This window comes from Chenopodium quinoa, unplaced genomic scaffold, assembly GCF_001683475.1.
Source record: "Chenopodium quinoa cultivar QQ74 unplaced genomic scaffold, ASM168347v1, whole genome shotgun sequence".
NCBI lineage: Eukaryota > Viridiplantae > Streptophyta > Magnoliopsida > Caryophyllales > Amaranthaceae > Chenopodium > Chenopodium quinoa.
In genome coordinates, this window is record NW_018742204.1 from 12,644,910 (window position 1) to 12,662,599 (window position 17,690).

At 34.4% G+C, this 17,690-nt stretch overlaps 2 protein-coding genes and 1 long non-coding RNA gene across 8 annotated transcripts; 2 read left to right on the plus strand and 1 right to left on the minus strand.

Moving 5' to 3' along the window:
• Nucleotides 1-2,130: 2,130 nt before the first annotated feature.
• On the plus strand, nt 2,131-4,198 carry LOC110693082. The gene is made up of 2 exons (XR_002505556.1): nt 2,131-2,251; nt 3,183-4,198. It is a non-coding gene; the product is annotated as an uncharacterized LOC110693082 (long non-coding RNA).
• Nucleotides 4,199-7,467: 3,269 nt separating this feature from the next.
• On the plus strand, nt 7,468-11,620 carry LOC110718818 (protein ALP1-like). 5 transcript variants are annotated; one of them, XM_021897747.1, is made up of 6 exons: nt 7,470-8,101; nt 8,133-8,671; nt 8,756-8,981; nt 9,774-9,832; nt 9,865-10,120; nt 10,807-11,620. In XM_021897747.1, the coding sequence occupies exons 1-5, from the start codon at nt 8,095-8,097 to the stop codon at nt 9,886-9,888; spliced, it is 855 nt and encodes a 284-aa protein (XP_021753439.1). In that variant the 5' UTR covers nt 7,470-8,094; the 3' UTR covers nt 9,889-10,120; nt 10,807-11,620. The 5 variants fall into 5 exon arrangements, 4 of the variants coding, with proteins under 4 accessions (XP_021753433.1, XP_021753425.1, XP_021753439.1 ...); XM_021897752.1 differs by having other exon boundaries at nt 7,471-8,101; nt 9,777-9,832; XM_021897733.1 differs by having other exon boundaries at nt 7,469-8,101; nt 9,059-10,120.
• A 145-nt stretch (nt 11,621-11,765) lies between these two features.
• On the minus strand, nt 11,766-16,613 carry LOC110718846. Of its 2 annotated transcripts, XR_002510984.1 has the most exons (3): nt 16,293-16,613; nt 13,882-15,789; nt 11,766-13,302 (listed from the first exon to the last, which is right to left on the minus strand). XR_002510984.1 is itself a non-coding variant. In XM_021897768.1 (2 exons), the coding sequence occupies exon 2, from the start codon at nt 15,785-15,787 to the stop codon at nt 15,167-15,169; it is 621 nt and encodes a 206-aa protein (XP_021753460.1). In that variant the 5' UTR covers nt 15,788-15,789; nt 16,293-16,613; the 3' UTR covers nt 13,338-15,166. The 2 variants fall into 2 exon arrangements, 1 of the variants encoding a protein (XP_021753460.1); XM_021897768.1 differs by lacking the exon at nt 11,766-13,302 and having other exon boundaries at nt 13,338-15,789.
• Between the last annotated feature and the right edge of the window lie 1,077 nt (nt 16,614-17,690).

Here is a 17,690-nt window from a genome sequence, read left to right on the forward strand (position 1 = left end):
AAAAGGGTTGGTTAGAAAGAGGGAGAGAATAAGCTTTAGCTTAGAGAGAGAGAAAAATTAGAGAATTCTGGTTGAGAATTGATGATTCAAAATGGAGGTCCAAGGACCCTATTTATAAGAAAATAGTCCGAAATTGATAGAAAAGAGTAAGAGTTCGAAAAGGAATAAAATTACATCCTGTCGCCGACGACAGAGCTCATCGCTAGGCGACAAACTTGTCACCAGCGCCAGGTGACGAACCTGTTGTTAGGGGGTGCAAGAGGTTTCAACGCGTTTTCAATGCGAAATCCACTTCTCGATAAAATTGAGTCGTAAAATCCGTACGAAGGCTAAAATCGTATTTTCACATAAAACACTTAATTTATTCCAAGTAAAACTCATATACATAATTATCAATCCTAATCCTAATAGGATAAAAAAAAAAAACCTTCTACACAATTCTAGAAGACTATAATCAATCCTAATAGTTTTAGGAATGATAATTAATAATAGGCCTTCCTCTAAATCATTGGGCCGTATATAAAAACCAAACTGGGCCCAGTTTAGTAATTTGGCCATAATTTCCTCATTATTCATCGGAATTAGGCTTATAATATATCGTTGGAAAGCTCTTTTCGAGCCCCATCCAACTACACCATTATTCGACCCTCGTCATGGACCAAACTGAACTGGACTGGCTATTTTCATAAAATAGAGTAGGTTTTTCGAAAACAGAAAGAAAGATTTTCTATAAAAACTAATAACTGCAACATTAGACTTTTCACACTTTCACTTCATTTGATTATGATTCGACGCAAAAGGTATTCATCACTGGGTTTGGTTTTGGGGAGACACAAATGGGTGTCTATAGTGAACAAGTCACAGATCATTATTTAGTTAATTATTGTTTGTTTTTAAAGTAAATCATTATTATTTTGGTATAAAACACAGTTATTTGAGGTTTTTCTGCTGTTAGTGATTTAAGTTAGACAACAATTTTTTATCAAACAAAGTAAGGGAGTGTTTAATAGAGCACGAGGCTCCTCTCTTGGATCTTGGGTTCGAGACCACCTGACCACATTTTTCATGCCTTGTGTTTTGTTTTTTTAATTTTTTTTGGTTATGATTTATTTTACTACTTTTGATTTCTTATGTTGTTTTTCGTGAGTATGTCCATTAGAGGGTGTAAGTAATTCGGATTAAAACTGAATCCAACCGAAAACCAAACCGAATTAGTAATGAGGTGTGAATATTTTTAGAATTCGGGTTGGATCGGTTTGGATAAATTAAAAAGTATGGACCACGGATTGGATTTTATTTGGGGTTTAAAAAACCGAAATCCGAATTACATACCAAATTTGACCCATTACTTTAAGCCAATTTTTTTTTTTTCAAAGTATCCAACCATTTTATCCTTTCAAATATATAAACTTAAAAAAAATAAAAAATAAAAAAACCTAATTTTCAGTTCTCCTTTCTCAATATCTTACTCTGTCACAAAGAATGTAGTTAACAAGAAAAGATTGTAGGAATTTTGTGGGTGAAATTTGGGTTTCGGGTTTGAATGTTGCAAAAGAAGGGAACAAATTTCGGTTTGGATTGGATCCTAATTTGAAAAACCAAATTAATTTGGTTTGGTTTGGATTGGATTGAATCTTAAATTGGTTTGGAATCGAATTAAGATTTCCGAAATTAAATTAAGTCGGGTTGGATTCGGTTTAGGCTATAATCCAAACCGCAAACCGAACTTTCACCCCTAATGTCCATAGTTGGTCCAGTAATTTTAGGAGTATTATGTTACATTATGTTACGTTAAGTCAAATGAATTTAGCAATTAACAGGTTTGTTACTGGGTTTTATCACGACATTTATTTAAATTTTTTTAGGCTTATTATTTGTTGTTTGGTAGCCTCTATATATGGCTTGTGTATTTGGTGAGTTAAGCATGAAGAAATTTTATTGAGTTCCTTAAAGAGTTAAAATATGTTTTAACATTTTGAAGGATTAAATATGCACTATATTAATATTTAAAGGTAATAATTTTTATCCTCAATATTAGTATTGTATATATTAAACAATTTATCAGTTACACTAGTAAGTTCCAATTTTAGTCTTTATTTATAAATTTGCAATTTTCTTTATTAATTTATTAGATTCACTTTAAAATAACCCTAACTCCACCAAATTTACCCCAAATATCTACTAAAAGCACTTTCTCCACTTCCCCTTTTGCCGGCCCAGCTCAAATTCGATTACTATCAGCTCTGATCAGGTATGTTTCCCTTACATTTCCTTTCACTTCCGTTATGGTTGTTCCTAGAATGTATTATTCTGCTATTTGATAACATAATTCAGTTGAAATTTGATAGTATTTTGGTTTTTATGTTCATAGTGAAAGAGGGTTGCTCTCTTGTTCGAAAATGCTTTAACTATACATGCAACTTGTTAGCAATTATATTTGTCAATTGATTGTCGAATTATCCAAAGTTAGTGCAATAATCAGTTGTTTCAAGTGCCCATTAACTTATGATGGTTGAGAATTACTGTTAATTGCAAATTGGGGGGCAGTATTTACTCTATTTTTAGCGGGTTTTGGGTTGCGGGGTTTGTTTGTGTTACTCAATTTTGTATAATCATCTCCTAGTTACCCTTAACTCCATTTAAACAAGTAAGAAAGGGGTGTTATTGTTTTAGATCTACCACAAAAGTAAAAAATCTAAATTCTGACAACCCTAGCTCAATAGGAAGTGTGTTGGCTAGCTATTCAAGAACCTTGAGTACATACTAATCTGAATATGGAAATGAATTGTATAAATTAATCATATGTCAGGAAAAAGAACAAGTCAGTCTTTTTGTTCGTGAGTATAAAAGTCCAGGGTGATTTTTGTCCTGGTTTAGGATTACTTTGGCTATATGCACTCCATATTAAGTATCTCTTTCATGATGTAATGTACCTATTGTTTGGCTATTTACAATTCATTATCGATTACAGTATAAGTTCAATAATATTTGACCTTGTCTTAATGTTCCTACACAATGCAAGTGCTATAGGAAAGGAATGTCAGCTTGGGCATTTGAATTCACTCACAATCGATACTCATCGATTGTTTAACATTGAAGTGAATTTGCCATACAATTATAAGATTATCGCGATGGCTATTTGATTGCTAATACTAAACCGGGGCAATTTTATATGTTACCAGCCTATTCCAAACCGAATGAATAAGGAACTACAAGATATATGGGCTAAGAAAGATGGTGCAAAAGGTGTGTTACACCTTCACCGCGGTACTGAGAACAAAGTGTACCCTTGCGGTTGAGACATGTCTTTAAGGGTCCTGGGAAGTTCAAGGGTTTTTTAGGTGAAGGCTGGAGTGAGTTTGTCACCTCTAACAAGTTACGCGTTCTCGACCACATTGAGTTACTGTTAGAGGACAAGGATGAAATGTTGTATCGGGTTAGGATTTGGGGTTCCGAAAAAGAAATTACAGTTGTTGATCCTCGTGTAATCATAGAGAATGACGATGCAATAAGTGATGCCGACTCAACAGAGTATGTGCCCACGGAGCTTTTTTTTAAGCCACCCTCCTTCAAATTCACATTCACCAAAGGTTACATTGACAAACCAAAGATCGTAATACTCATATCATCACTGTTTATAGGAAATTATTATTATCTGTTACAGATTATCAATGTTATCATATCTTGGTTAATAATGTTTATGCTATCTTATTATTTTTGTTTATCATATCTTATTTGTTGGTGTATAACTATTCTATCTTATTTTGATGTTGAATGTGGTACAGAACATTTCGGTACCCTTTGCCCGAGAACATTTCCAAGGTCTTAAAGACCCCACTGCTGTTGTACTGTATGTCCATCGGAAATGGCATGCAACAATGCGCTTTAAGTTCGGACAACAACAAGAAGATTGTAGAGTGCTCTATCCGAAAAGGAGTTTCAGAAATGTATGCGGGTGAAGAGATTGAACTCAGTGAAAAGGTTCTTGTTGAATTAGAAGTTATAGAACCACCGCTATTAAACATTACATTCACTTGATCCTTTCAAGTTAGCAAAGTGACGTGGTTGTGGTTTTAATCAATTGCTCGTCTAGTTTCAAATTTATGACTATATGGATCACTGACTTTTGTTTGTGTATTTTGAATACATGATCCTTGGACTTGTTATTATTAATAATCAGTAACTCTACGGATCATTGACTTTTGTTTGTGTATTTTTGAATACATGATCCTTGGACTTGTTTTTATTAATAATTAGTAACTCTATGGATCATTGACTTTTGTTTGTGTATTTTGAATACATGATCCTTGGACTTGTTATTATTAATAATTAGTAACTTTATGGATCATTGACTTTTGTTTGTGTATTTTGAATACATGATCCTTGGACTTGTTTTTATTAATAATTAGTAACTCTATGGATCATTGACTTTTGTTTGTGTATTTTGAATACACGATCCTTGGACTTGTTATTATTATTAATTAGTAACTCTATGGATCATTGACTTATGTTTGTGTATTTTGAATACACGATCCTTGGACTTGTTATTATTATTAATTAGTAACTCTATGGATCATTGACTTATGTTTGTGTATTTTGAATACATGATCCTTGGACTTGTTATTTTTATTAATTTGTAACTCTACTTATTGTATTAAAATTCTTGTTTGGATTGTTCTATTTTTATTAAGTTGTTATCGTTGCTATATGGATTGTTATAATCACATAAATAAAGAATTCAACACACAATAACACTTACATTATCACAAGGTCCATACTCAACATACCTAAATTGGCAGGCACGCCTTCAGTGCTACTATTTACTACTTAATACATTATATTTAGACGGTCACATTGCTTAGTTCTAGCCACATAAAATTGTTGATTTATCATAAAAATAATTACCTATTGTTAGGTTAATTTCTACTATTTTATGGTCGAGACGGATTATAGTTTAACATTAAAGGAAACATGAGGTCTTTTTGTCCACGGTTTTGCAAGATCAATGCTTAATTAATTGTATGATTTAAATTGACTAACTTACAAGTTTGGGAGATTGAATTTATGAATTTATAATTGCATAAAATTTAAAGTGGAATCGAATGAATTTTTTTTTTACTTTTCCCAATATTAGGCTACATTAAGCAATTGAAATTAATTTTCTATTTGTTCAAATGCATTTATTCAATTGATGTTTTCGGTTTTTTTTTAAGATGCAACGAAAAAATAATTGTAAGCTAAATAAAAAAAAAGGGAAATTCTCATTGGTACACCCGTGGTTTTGACTTTTCCCATTGATACACTTCAAAATTTTTTTCTTCCCATCGGTACACCCAAGGTTTAGTTTTTTTCCCAACGGTGACTAACACCGTTAAAAAAGTATTTCATTAAGTTAAAATAATTAAGGAAAAGACTATAATACCCCTTTTAAATATCTAATGTCTTGATTTGCGTGACGAAAATTATTCGGTTAAAGTTCCTACCTGGGTTATCATGAGTCCATGAAGTTCTCTTTGAAACAGGGAGGCCGCAGTTGCATTTTTTACCTCTATGTGCCATTGAATGAGAAACAATGGAAAAATGCAAATATGTTGAAAATAGCAAATCAAATTGATGATAAGTTCAAGCAAGAACTAGTCACATGCATAAGCCTTATAACAAGCAAAGGATAGTACAATGTCTGAGTTATGCACCGGCCTTATTACGGAAAAATAAAGAAAGTGTTCATGGGTAATCTAAAAAGTAGATTTTGTACTGTTCATATATTTTTTTAGAAGTAGGAGTAGGCTCTAGGGGAGGTAGCTTGTATTGCACTAAACCAACCCCTATTGGTGTGCAGAGTTGCTTTTTCTTTATTTATTGTAAAATTTATCTATTTGTAAAATCTCTAAAATGAGTTTAATAAATTGATATTGAATCTTTAATTTTTTTTTTAAAATAATTCGATAAATAAAGTAAAAATAATAATTAATCTATTTTATTAAAATTATTTAGTAATTTAAATAAAATTAGCATGTTAATACTAATTATCAATATTTTATTAAATGTATTAATCATTTTAATAATAATATTCTTTAGTAATCATGTTAATACCAAATCAGTGTATGACAAAACAACATCATAAGTTAGTTATTTTCATTAATAATTTTTTAAAAATATATTTTTTATAAACTCAATAAATAAATCAGTATATAAAATAATTAAACTATATGACATGTCCTGTGTTTTTGGACCCCACAAACAACTTGTAGTGTCTCGTATTGCTTATGAAAGTTCATTAGTGAAGACACCTTACTTACCCCTAAGCAACCATGTTTGGGAATCGAAATTCCATCACCTCTCAAAATGCACAACTATAACTCGCAAGTAGGTTGAAGGTGGTGCAATATCACCCTAAACATCCAAAAATGTACTTAAAACCTGTAAACTCTACAACCAAGTCTGAATTAGAATTCAATAAGGTTGAATATTTCTATAGCGGGGAATGAGCTATGTGATTACATGAAGATTCCAAGTGCAGTTCTCCACAAAGAGTTGTGCAATTCCCCTAAGCACCTCCTATGGTTCAGCCAGCCGTGGAGAATAATGAGGTTGGGTCAAAATGATGTTCGAGCCCAGCCCATTTCATTTACAATGAATGCATGTTGATCCCTTAATCTAATCTGTACTGTTGTAAAATTGAGGCCACAACCCATGGGTTCTTTTACCGGCCTTTTTAAAGACCCCATAATTGGTATGGGCCATGGGTCAAAGTCCAGCAAGTAATTCTATATGTTCGAAATGGGCTATACATGATATCTAACCCAAACGAACAATTTCAAGATTAAAAATGATTCAAAAGCAAAGGCACAAGCCAACAGATGAATCAAAAATCACAGGAAACAAACCCAACATGAGTAAGATATGATTTTACTCATTCCTAATACAGTATCGATAAGACAAAAACTAAACCCCCGTCATTGGACGCGCACAACAATAAGTTCAACGTTGTGACATACAAAAGGCATACAAACAATCCTCAAAAGTACATTGGTCACTCAATAGCTACTGTGGTTCATCCTGCCATGTCTGTCCAGATACCAATTTATAATTTCAGAATTCAAAAGAATCCTCACCGCTGTCTGTGCCACCATCATCCATTTGAGGATTACATTCACTGTCATCGTCGTTAGGCTCATCATTCTCCTCCATGTTCTCTTCCACATGATGTTCTTCCAGCCAACGTTTCCTCTTTTCCTGGGAAGGAGGAATGTATTTATGAATTACTAACAAAAATCTATAAAAATAGCAACTTATAATGTAGAATAATTACAACCATAACAAGAATAAGGGTTTACCATTAAATTCCCGTTAAAAGACGATGGGTAGTAGGTGTCGAGAATAAATTGAGCAGCAGGCTGCAAAATAACAAACAATAAGGGGCCGTTTAGTTGGGGGGTATAATCAAAAGGAAAGGGAATGAATAGGCCCCATTCCCTTTGTTGTTATTTATTTGTCATCATCTATCATTTCCTTTACCCTTTTTAATTTTTGTGTTTACCCAAATATCTTTTACACCCATTCCCCTCCCTCCCCCCTCCAACTTTACCATTCCCATTCCCCTCTCATTACCCATCACTCTCTCTCCTCTCTTACCCTAAAAAATTCCCAGCAGCCGTCACCCCTCACCGGAGCTCCGGCCACCACGACAACCAACTGAGATTGTACACCGGCGACCATATCCGGCCGATCCCCACAAGCTACGATCTTTGGCGACCGTAATATTCATGTTTTCGTTCTAGATCTACCTTAATCATGTTGTTTTTTTGTTTTATTCTTAAATTGTTGGGTAATTTATACATTATTCCTAATTCTTGAGGAATTGTTCACGTTATCAGCCACCTCCATAGTGATTGATGTTAATTTGTTGTTCAGTGTTGCGATTTGAAGGGTTTACCATACTGATTTTTTTTTGGTTGTGAATTACGAAACAATGTATATTTGTTGATTTTTTTTCCTCCTTGAATGAATGATAATTTGATGTTTATATATACTAATGTTCATGTATATGTATATATTTGTTTAGCTTGAGATTTTTATATATCTTGAGTATAAATGATATGTAAATTAGTCAATGATATGTTGTTGTTGATGTTCTTTTCTACAGAAAATGGCTAGAATTGATACTTCTTTGAAAAGGAAGAGAAATTGGGACTTTATTCGGTTCATAATTACTATGATTAATTGTGTTGTGTTGCTAAATTTGATGTGTTACTCAATGAGAAAAACTATATACAATTCCCATTATCTTAAGCTAGATAAAAAAAATAGAAGGAAAATGAGATTGCACAACTTGAATAGAATGATTAGAGAAAGTGACACTTTGTGTAGGAACTATTTTCGTATAAATCGATACACATTTGGTGTACTTTTAGAAATGGTTAGAGATATTGGTGGATTCAATGAAACAAGAAACACATGTTTGGAAGAGATGGTTGCGGGCTTCTTATACACATTAGCTCACGATAAGAAAAATAGAATGATTGGTGCACATTTTTATAGAAGTGGTGAAACTATTAGTAGACAATTTCATTCTTTTTTGTTAGCAATGTTAAAGTTACATAGTATTCTTCTTAAGAAACCAACTCCAATACAAGAGGATTGCGACGATGAAAGGTGGAAATATTTCAAGGTAAATTAAAAAACCAACACTTTAATTTGAGATAAAATAGAGAGAATATTACATAATTTAAAGTGATATTGTTTGTTTTTGTAGAACTCATTAGGTGCCCTTGATGGTACAATGATTCTAGTTAATGTTCCTTGTGAAGATCGATCCAAATATCGCACTAGAAAAGGTACCCTTGCTATGAATGTACTAGGAGTATGCTCACCCGAAATGGAATTTATATATGTCTTACCTGGTTGGGAGGGATCGGCACATGATGGTCAGATTCTTCAAGATGCTATTTCTAGGCCTAATGGGTTGAAAGTTCCAAAAGGTAATTTGATTGACGTAGTAGACTTTATTTGAAATTGACTTAATAAGAGAGTAATTTTTAAAAAAAAAATTGTCAAGGTTGTTATTATCTATGTGACGGAGGATATACTAATGGAGAGGGATTCCTTGCACCATATATAGGGCATCTTTATCATCTTAGAGAATGGAATAATGGCCCCCGTCAACCTTAAACCGTCGAATAATATTTCAACTTAAGGCATGCAAAAGCTAGAAATGTGATTGAGAGATGCTTTGGGATACTCAAGGGAAGATGGGGAATTCTTAGAAGTCCTTCTTGGTTTAGGTTACAAACTCATGGTCGAATTGTGCTTGCTTGTGTCTTATTACATAACTTGGTAAAAAGATACATGCTTGAAGAATTTGATGATGATGACTTGTTTGAGGAAAGTGATAGTGATGATGATGATGGTAATGCTAGTGATGAAGATGATGTGGAGTACATAACCTCCATTGCTGTAACCGATCCATGGACTAATTTTCAAAATACAATGGCCCAAAATATGTTCAATGATTGGAGGACTAGACACCGCAGAGTTACTTTGTGATATTTTTATTGTTTATTAAACAACATTGTATTTGTTATTTGAACTTGAGACTTGTATCTTTATTTCAATTTCGTGTTTTTTTTTTATTGTTGTACTAAGTCATGGATGTTGTGTTGGACTTATAATAATTTCCTTTATGTACTTGTATTGAATATTTTGTTTGTTAATTTCATTTTTATATATATGCAATGTTATTTTGACATGTTAATATGGTTCAAATGTTTTAGTAGGATGGATGAAAGTAGTGGAGGTGGAAAGGGAAAAAATAAACGATTTTGGACCGCTCAAGAAGATAAAGTTCTTGTAGAAGTATTGTCAGAGCTAGCTATTGATCCTCATTGAAAGTGTGAAAATGGGTTCAGAAGTGGCTACATGGTTTGCTTAGAGGAGATCATAGGTAAGGCTCTTTCTGGTTGTGGGTTGAAGGCTATGCCACACATCGATTCTCGACTAAAGACACTTGGAGCAAAGTTTAGGGCTATTTCTACTACGTTAAATACAAGTGGATTTGTTTGGGATGATTCCAAAAAAAATGGTTTCTGTGGACCGGGCTGTTTATGATGAGTTTTGCAAGGTATGATAACTTTTTTAAGGTCATGAACTCTTATTTTGAATACTTGGTATTTTTGTTTATATTCCAATGGTTGTGGATGCTTAGCATTTTTGCTATTTTTATAAAGATTTGAAGGACTATTTATACAAGCAAGCATAGGAACTATAGTTAGCAGGAACTATTTATACAAGCGCATCAGTTTTTTTTAAAAAAAAATCTGATTTCATGATTTTGTTTGTAGTGCTAGCAGGAACTATGTTTTGAATAGGAACTATAGTTTAGAGCTTTAGACTAACCTGCCACTATGAGAAACATTATGAAACAGAAACTAAGGGTAAGGCTTCATGGTGTTCAGGCTGTGATGTTACTTATAATTGAGAAATTATTATAATAGTGTAGAGTAAGAATCTCCCTGTACACAAGGATTTGGCTATTAAGCGATGTCCCTGTAAACATTATGATCATTTATGTTATGGAAGGGAAATAAGGTATAATATGCAGGATTATGCTCATTTATCTATCCTCTGTTGTATTATATTTGATTATATTGTTATGTCCTTTATATATTGTGCTCCCATAAGCTTAGCCCCTGTCATTATCACATTTATTTGCATGAGAACTCCTATGTGGAATGTCATTTAAATTATGTTTGAGGTACCTCATGATGTTGTATATTTGAGCATTTTGGGAATTTTTGTGTTTTTCAGAAACATCCAAGCTGCAAAAACTTGTATGGAGTTTCATTTCCCCACTTCCATGAACTCATGAATGTTTATGGCAAGAATTATGCAACTGGAAAACCAGCCCCCCACAGGTTTTACTCTATTCAAGTGATGATAAGGGAGTTGCTGCTAGTGGTAATGTCACTCATACCGTTACCTTTCCTCCTTCAAAAAAGATGAAGACTGAAAAAACTTCCAAAAAAAAAAAAGAAAGAAAAAGGTGGAGCTGGAAGTAATGAGTTGGCTAGCTTACAAGCATTCATGAAAGACATGAATGTTCATCTTTCCACTATGGCAAATGTGATGGCACGCACTGATGATCGTGAACAACATGCGGATGAAAGAGAGCAAAAATTAGTTGAAAAGAGTGAGCAAGTGCTAGAGGAACTACTCTCTTTCAATTTAGAAGGTGTCACGGAATCCCAAGTTTTTGAAGTGGCTAACATTCTAACCGCACAACCAAACAAGCTCATGGTATTTTCAAAGTGTCCCGACGTTTTGAAAAGTGCTTATGTTAAGAGTCTTCTACGAGGAAGTGGAAATGGTGATGCTTAAATCTTATGTGGTGGTTTCATGTATGGTTTTTAATTAGGTTTTATTCACAAGCTACTACTTTTGGCATGAACTTTATCTAGAAAGGATTATTAGCAAATACTTAGGTTGAATGTTAATCTTATTAGAACACTTTTGGTATGAACATTTATTTAGGAACACGTACTTTGCATTGGTATTATTTTCGCCAAGAGGTGATTACTTGGATTTGTAATCAATAGAGCTAGAAAGATATTATTTGGAGATATATTATGTTTTTTTTACATATTACAGGAAAAGATGATACAGGTTGATGGCATATTTTTTACAAAAATAAAAATAAAAACAGGTTCTTCAAGTTTCATGAAGAAACAGGTTTTATCAAATAATAACAAGTTATTTTTGAACAAAAATTAAAAGAATTTAATAACTCAAAATTTGATTCCCTGGCTTGAACCAAACAGTCACAAAGGGAATCAATGAGTAGTTCATTCCGTTTCCTGGACACAACCAAAAAACTAGAAAAAATCAAGGGAATCCATTCCTTTCTCCTTCATTCCCTTTCTTCATTCCATTGTGATTCCCCTCTGCAAACCAAACGGCCCCTTAAGTTATTCAAGTGCACTTATCTGGTAAAAGAGATAGGATTCAAATTATTATAAAGCATACGTCAGGTTGTTTCTCCTTCGGCTTTGCCTTTTTTGTAGCTAGTTTCTACGTGAGTTTTGTTCCTGCTACCTTTTGGTTGCCGTCTACGCTTCTTCTTCAGAATTGGATCAAGAACAACCGAGTTCTTTGGGGCACTAGGTGGTGCATGTTGTTCAGACCACTGGATGTTATCAACATCAACAGACAGGTCAGTTACAGGTTCTTGGGCAGCTGTTGGAGTGTCGTTAGAGTTAGGGGGGTTATATGGTTTTTGAACTGAAGCAGCTGTTGACCCCACACCACATGACTGTTGCTCTACTTAAGAGCCATCAGCAGGGAAGTGAGAAACTTCTTCAGCTTTTTTGAGAAGATCTTTCTTCTACTTCAACGCGGCTACTTCACCCTGTAGCTTTTTTAGAGAATTCAGGACATGGTGAACAGTTTCATCATCAACGGATGCAGCAAGATCAAATATAGTTTCAAAAGTGATTAACATTTTATAGAATTTCTTCACTTGTGCCCAGTGAGACGGATCATGGTAAGGGACTTTAATCCTTGTATGCCTCCGATTTACATCCTTCCGCCACAACGTGAGTATATATTTCTCAGGTATATCAAAAACCAAGTTCTGATCAAATATCCGGAACATATGTTTGCACAAGATCCCAAACGTTTCAAATTTCCGGCAATCGCATGACACTTCTTTGGTCACACTGTCAAACGTGACACGATAGAACCTTCGGCGATCAGTTATTATCTCCTCCCTGTATCCTTGAGGAACAATCCATACTCTATCTTCAACTAGATTCTAAACAACTATCTTGGACAACATTTTCTCATCACGGCAATAAACATACAGAAGTCTTGAAAGCTCAGTCTGTATTTCTTGAAATTTTGTGTCAGTGTATACCTGTTGAAACAACTTCTCCAGCTTGAAACCACTCACTAGCCTACGAACATACTTGGAGCAGTTGTTATCAACATCAGTTTCATCTTGGACGCGTTTTGTCATTGCTCTGTTATATTGTCTAGGAAATTCATGCAACTTGGTTTTCCGATTCACATAGCCGTCAAAAAAAACTGTTGATGCTCTCTACTCTTTGAGTAGTTTTCATACCGGCCCAAAAGAACTCTTTCACGAAGGCCAGAACCCACATATGTCTCTCTTTGAACATATAAGTCAACCACTCATTGTTTTCCAGCTTGTACTACTTAATCAATGCACACTTGTTCTCTTCAAACTCATCCACAGTGAAGCTTTCATATATCACAGTTTTTAGCTTATTCTTAAACTCATTGTACCTAATAAATGTCAAAATTCATAACCTCAACCACAAAACAAAGAATATATATATATATATATATATAACATAAACCACAATTGTAATTAAACGTGCAATATTACAGGAGGGGTATGTTTAATTACACAGTAACCATAGTTCACTTACCTGCTTCTTATATATCTACTTTTTTTTCCTTTAAGTCATACAATGTTCACCACTTATGTATAAGTTGGTTATCATTGAAAACATTAACCTGATTTAGAGGCCACTATAGACAATATAGAGGCTTAAATATGGCAGTTGATGATTTATTTACTTTGAGTAAAGAAACTTAGCTAATGAAACTAATGAACAATTAGTGACCCCCTTTAGTACCACTAGCTTTAGTCGCATAACACCATAATTTACAAGTACTTACTTGACAGAATAAAACTAAATTTATACACTTTATACAAGGTAATACATTGATTTGATACCCTTACTAGTGTATATATATCCACCATAAACCACATACTCTACTATATATCAGCTAATCTCAAACAAGATTAAAAAGTCAACATGACATATAACAGTTAAAGACATGAATAAGATCACTTACATCGAGCATTTTCCAAGCTTGTAAGGGAATTTCGACATGATATGCCAGATGCACCACCTGTGTATAGTGTTTGGCATAATTTCTTCTAGCGGCTTACGCATCGTAGCAACTTGATCTGTAAGGATACCGGCCGGGATTTATTCCCCATGCAACACAGCCACTGCCGAAAAATCCATCTAAACGTATCTGTGCCTTCATGAGACACCAATGCACACCCCAATAGAATAGACTGTCCATGGTGATTGACCCCATCAATATTCACAAACGGCAATTCATGCTCATTGGTCAAATATGTAGCATCAAAACACACTACATCCCCGAAGTATTCATAAGCAGCTCGACTACGAGCATCAACCCACAACGCATCTTTTAACCGACCTTCTTCATCTAAACGATTAGCATGAAAAAAATTCTGACTATCGGCCATCATATACTCAAATTATGACATCATAGCAGTCGCATCCCCACCTTCCATCCTAAGGCGGCGCTTCTTGTAAACCTCATGTTGGAAATCCTTAACCGTCATCGACATGTTCTCAACCCCTCCCATTTCAATAGCAGTCCAGCCATGTATACGAGATACGGGTACCCCCTCATTATAATAATTCACCAACCTCTTCCTAACAGTGGATGTAGGAATGGCAACGGATCGGATTCGGGTCGGATGTGGCTAAATCCAAATCCGATCCGTTTAGTAAACGGACCCTGGACTTGGATCCGAATTCGAGTTCGAATCCGAAAAATCCAAGTCCGAATCTGATCCGACTCGTAATTGTCGGAGCCGAATACGGTCCGTTTATTCGGACCTCCGAAATGGTCTGAATATTTTTTTATTTTTATTTTTTGTAATGTCATATATATACCTATAATTGCTTGTATTGTCATACCAATTAAAGTATAAACATAACATATTTAAATTATAAACTAAGTTACACAACAAAATTTTGCTACAAAACAAGCAAATAATTGTCCCAAGTTATAGAGCATATGCTTATACTCTCGGATTCGGACTCGGATCGGACTCCATCGAAATTTGCGTAGGGTCCAAGTCCGATCCACCTCCTATTCGGATTCGGATCTATTTTATCGGATTCAGATTCGGACTAATTTTAAATGGATTTGAATCGGATTTTTTCCTTCGGATCGGATCGGATTCGAATCGAAATCGGATTTAATTGTCATCCCTAAGTGGATGTCATTTGCTTCATTCTATCTTTTTCACCAACTTCGCTCCGTTTGGGAGTAAATCATGGTTATTGTGCTTCAAAATAACATTTATCAACTCTCACTCACCATCGTCATTAACACTAGCATAAATCTTAGCACCACACTCACACTTTTTGGACTTTCTTTTGCAACAATTCAACTCAGGCTCCGCAATAACCCCTCCAACTAAATTACTACAGCCAGCAACTTCCATTGATTTAGCCCTCTTCTTTGCCGCTTTCACTGCTCTCATGTTCGGTCTCCCCCAACATTCACACTTCCATGTAGTCCCCCTCCTTTCCTTATCCTTCTTAGAGAATGAACCTTGAACGCTGATGACACCAAACCCAAGTTGTTCAGCATATTTCTTATAATAGGCTTCAACATCCTGCCAAGTTTTAAAAATCATGCCCTCCTTAGGTTCCTCGACTACACTAACAACACTGATTTTGTTACTAGATACAACCGTGTGCATAGTCTGTATTGTACGGGTAGGGATCCTATAACATGTTTCACCTTGAACACAACCATCAAGTCCATCTTCAATTGTTGGAGGTAGAGATGCATGTGCAATTAGGTCCATACATTGCATGTCAGGAGAGTTCCCATCTTCAAAGTCAACTACTTCTCTATGTGGCATTACTTCGACACCTAGACCACAAACATCCACTCCACTTCCCCTATCAAGGTTCTCCATCATATCTGAATATTAAAGGAGGTCTCATTAATAATCACCCTTCAATTGGGGAATTTAAAGGTTTCATTAATAATCACAAAATATGACACCACAAAATAGGACACCAGAACTTTGTATTGGGAATGCAATAGTACATTTATTCATCTCTAATAGAACACACCATTAGCGCTATTGTATATTTAATTATACACTAATTCAACACTCGGAAGTCAGAATGCAACACTAATATAGAATACTGACACATACAGAAGGACATAATTTGTTTAATTGCACACTAAAAAGAAAAAAAAACATTCAATTGGGAAATTTAAAGGTCGAACTCCATCACTAATATGAAAATCTGAACATATACATAAGCAGCTTCTAACTCCCCAACACAACCAAATACATTTAACAATACCCTTCAATTCCTAAAATGTGGAATACACGAAGTTCTATATCGCATAAGACCCAACAACAAGATCCGAATAATTCAAATACGATTACATTGTATATTCTAATTACATACCTTTTGTGATTAGGCGAACCAGTTCAAGCTTCAGTAAATTGACATCTTCGAGCTTCAATCGACTATCGAGCAGCTCCAATTTAGTATGAAGATAGCACAAATTTGGGGGAAAAAAATTTAGGGTTTCGACTTCCCTTGCTTCTACAGTTCAATCTCTGAATTTTGGGGAAAAAAGAACGAGGACTGCAGCTAACCATGGTTAGAATTTAGAAAACGTTCGTCAAAAGGGAACAAGCGGTCGTTTGTTATCAAGAATAGCATGTGTTTCTGAAAACTTTATTTACTTTTACACATGTAGATAATCTAGCAAATTTGAAATGATCTAGCCCATTTTGATTTCGAAATATTTACTGCCATCCGATTTACAACTTATGTCTATCGTTGAGATAAACTGGGCACTCCTCCTTATCTAGTGGGAGATATTGCACCTTTTAACCTTAAAGTTGGAGGTTTAATCTCCGTTAGAGGCACTTTTAGGGTGAGAATCTCTTACCCTTCCCCCCTCACACTCAAAGTGTCTAACCCGCAAATATCGTATAAAAAACTATGAGGGTCCTTATTCTTATATATATATAGCATAAATTTTAATCACATCAATGTTGTTATTATTATGAGTTTTGTAACACCTTCCATTTACAAACTAATACTACCTCCATTTCTTTTTAGTTGACACGTATTCCTTTTTAGGAATTTTTTTTAGTTGACATGTTTCCTTTTTGGGTAAAATTTTTACCTTACATTTACAAGCAACCCCACTTGCTTTTTCATTCTCTCTCACTCTCTCTCCTCTCCTTAATATATGTGCCTAAATCAAAAGCATCAACTAAATAGAAACGGAGGAAGTAATAAACAAGAATTAAAGAAAAACAAACAAACTTTAAATAAAAGTGCGGAAGCATACACCTATGTCGAAGGTATTTGCCACTCTCGACAACTTGTCAACTGGTAAAGCTTACAAAATCCCAATAATTATAACTCAATAAAACTAAGTGAGCTATTTATACAACTATAATTTACAAAGTCGTTATAGCATACTAATCGAAACACTTGAGCTCCTTTAGCTATGATCACTTTATCAACCTCTTTAGACAAACTTGATTGCTCACCACCGAGGGCAAATTCCAAAATAGATCATCGCGGGGCCACCACAAGAAAAAAAACATTGCCACAAACACAAGCAGCACAACAAAAACAACATACAACACGTCAGCAAAAAACATGAGTTAACCACATATCACAATACAAAGAATAATGAATTAATTAACATTACTAGCTCATCAATCAATCAATATAATTCGAAAGTACATTACACATTGTACGCTTAAAATAATATTTATCAACTAAACCTAGAATAACAATACAATCCTTTACACAATAAACTCGTCTAAACAATAAGTG

Bases quoted from the DNA above. Each gene is read 5' to 3' on its own strand.
- LOC110718846 (XM_021897768.1), bottom strand. From the start codon at position 15,787: ATGATGGAGAACCTTGATAGGGGAAGTGGAGTGGATGTTTGTGGTCTA.
- LOC110718818 (XM_021897733.1), top strand. The intron at 8,672-8,755 runs GTAAATTAAAAA...TTGTTTTTGTAG, and splicing joins AAAGGTGGAAATATTTCAAG to AACTCATTAGGTGCCCTTGA. The intron at 8,982-9,058 runs GTAATTTGATTG...AAAATTGTCAAG, and splicing joins TGGGTTGAAAGTTCCAAAAG to GTTGTTATTATCTATGTGAC.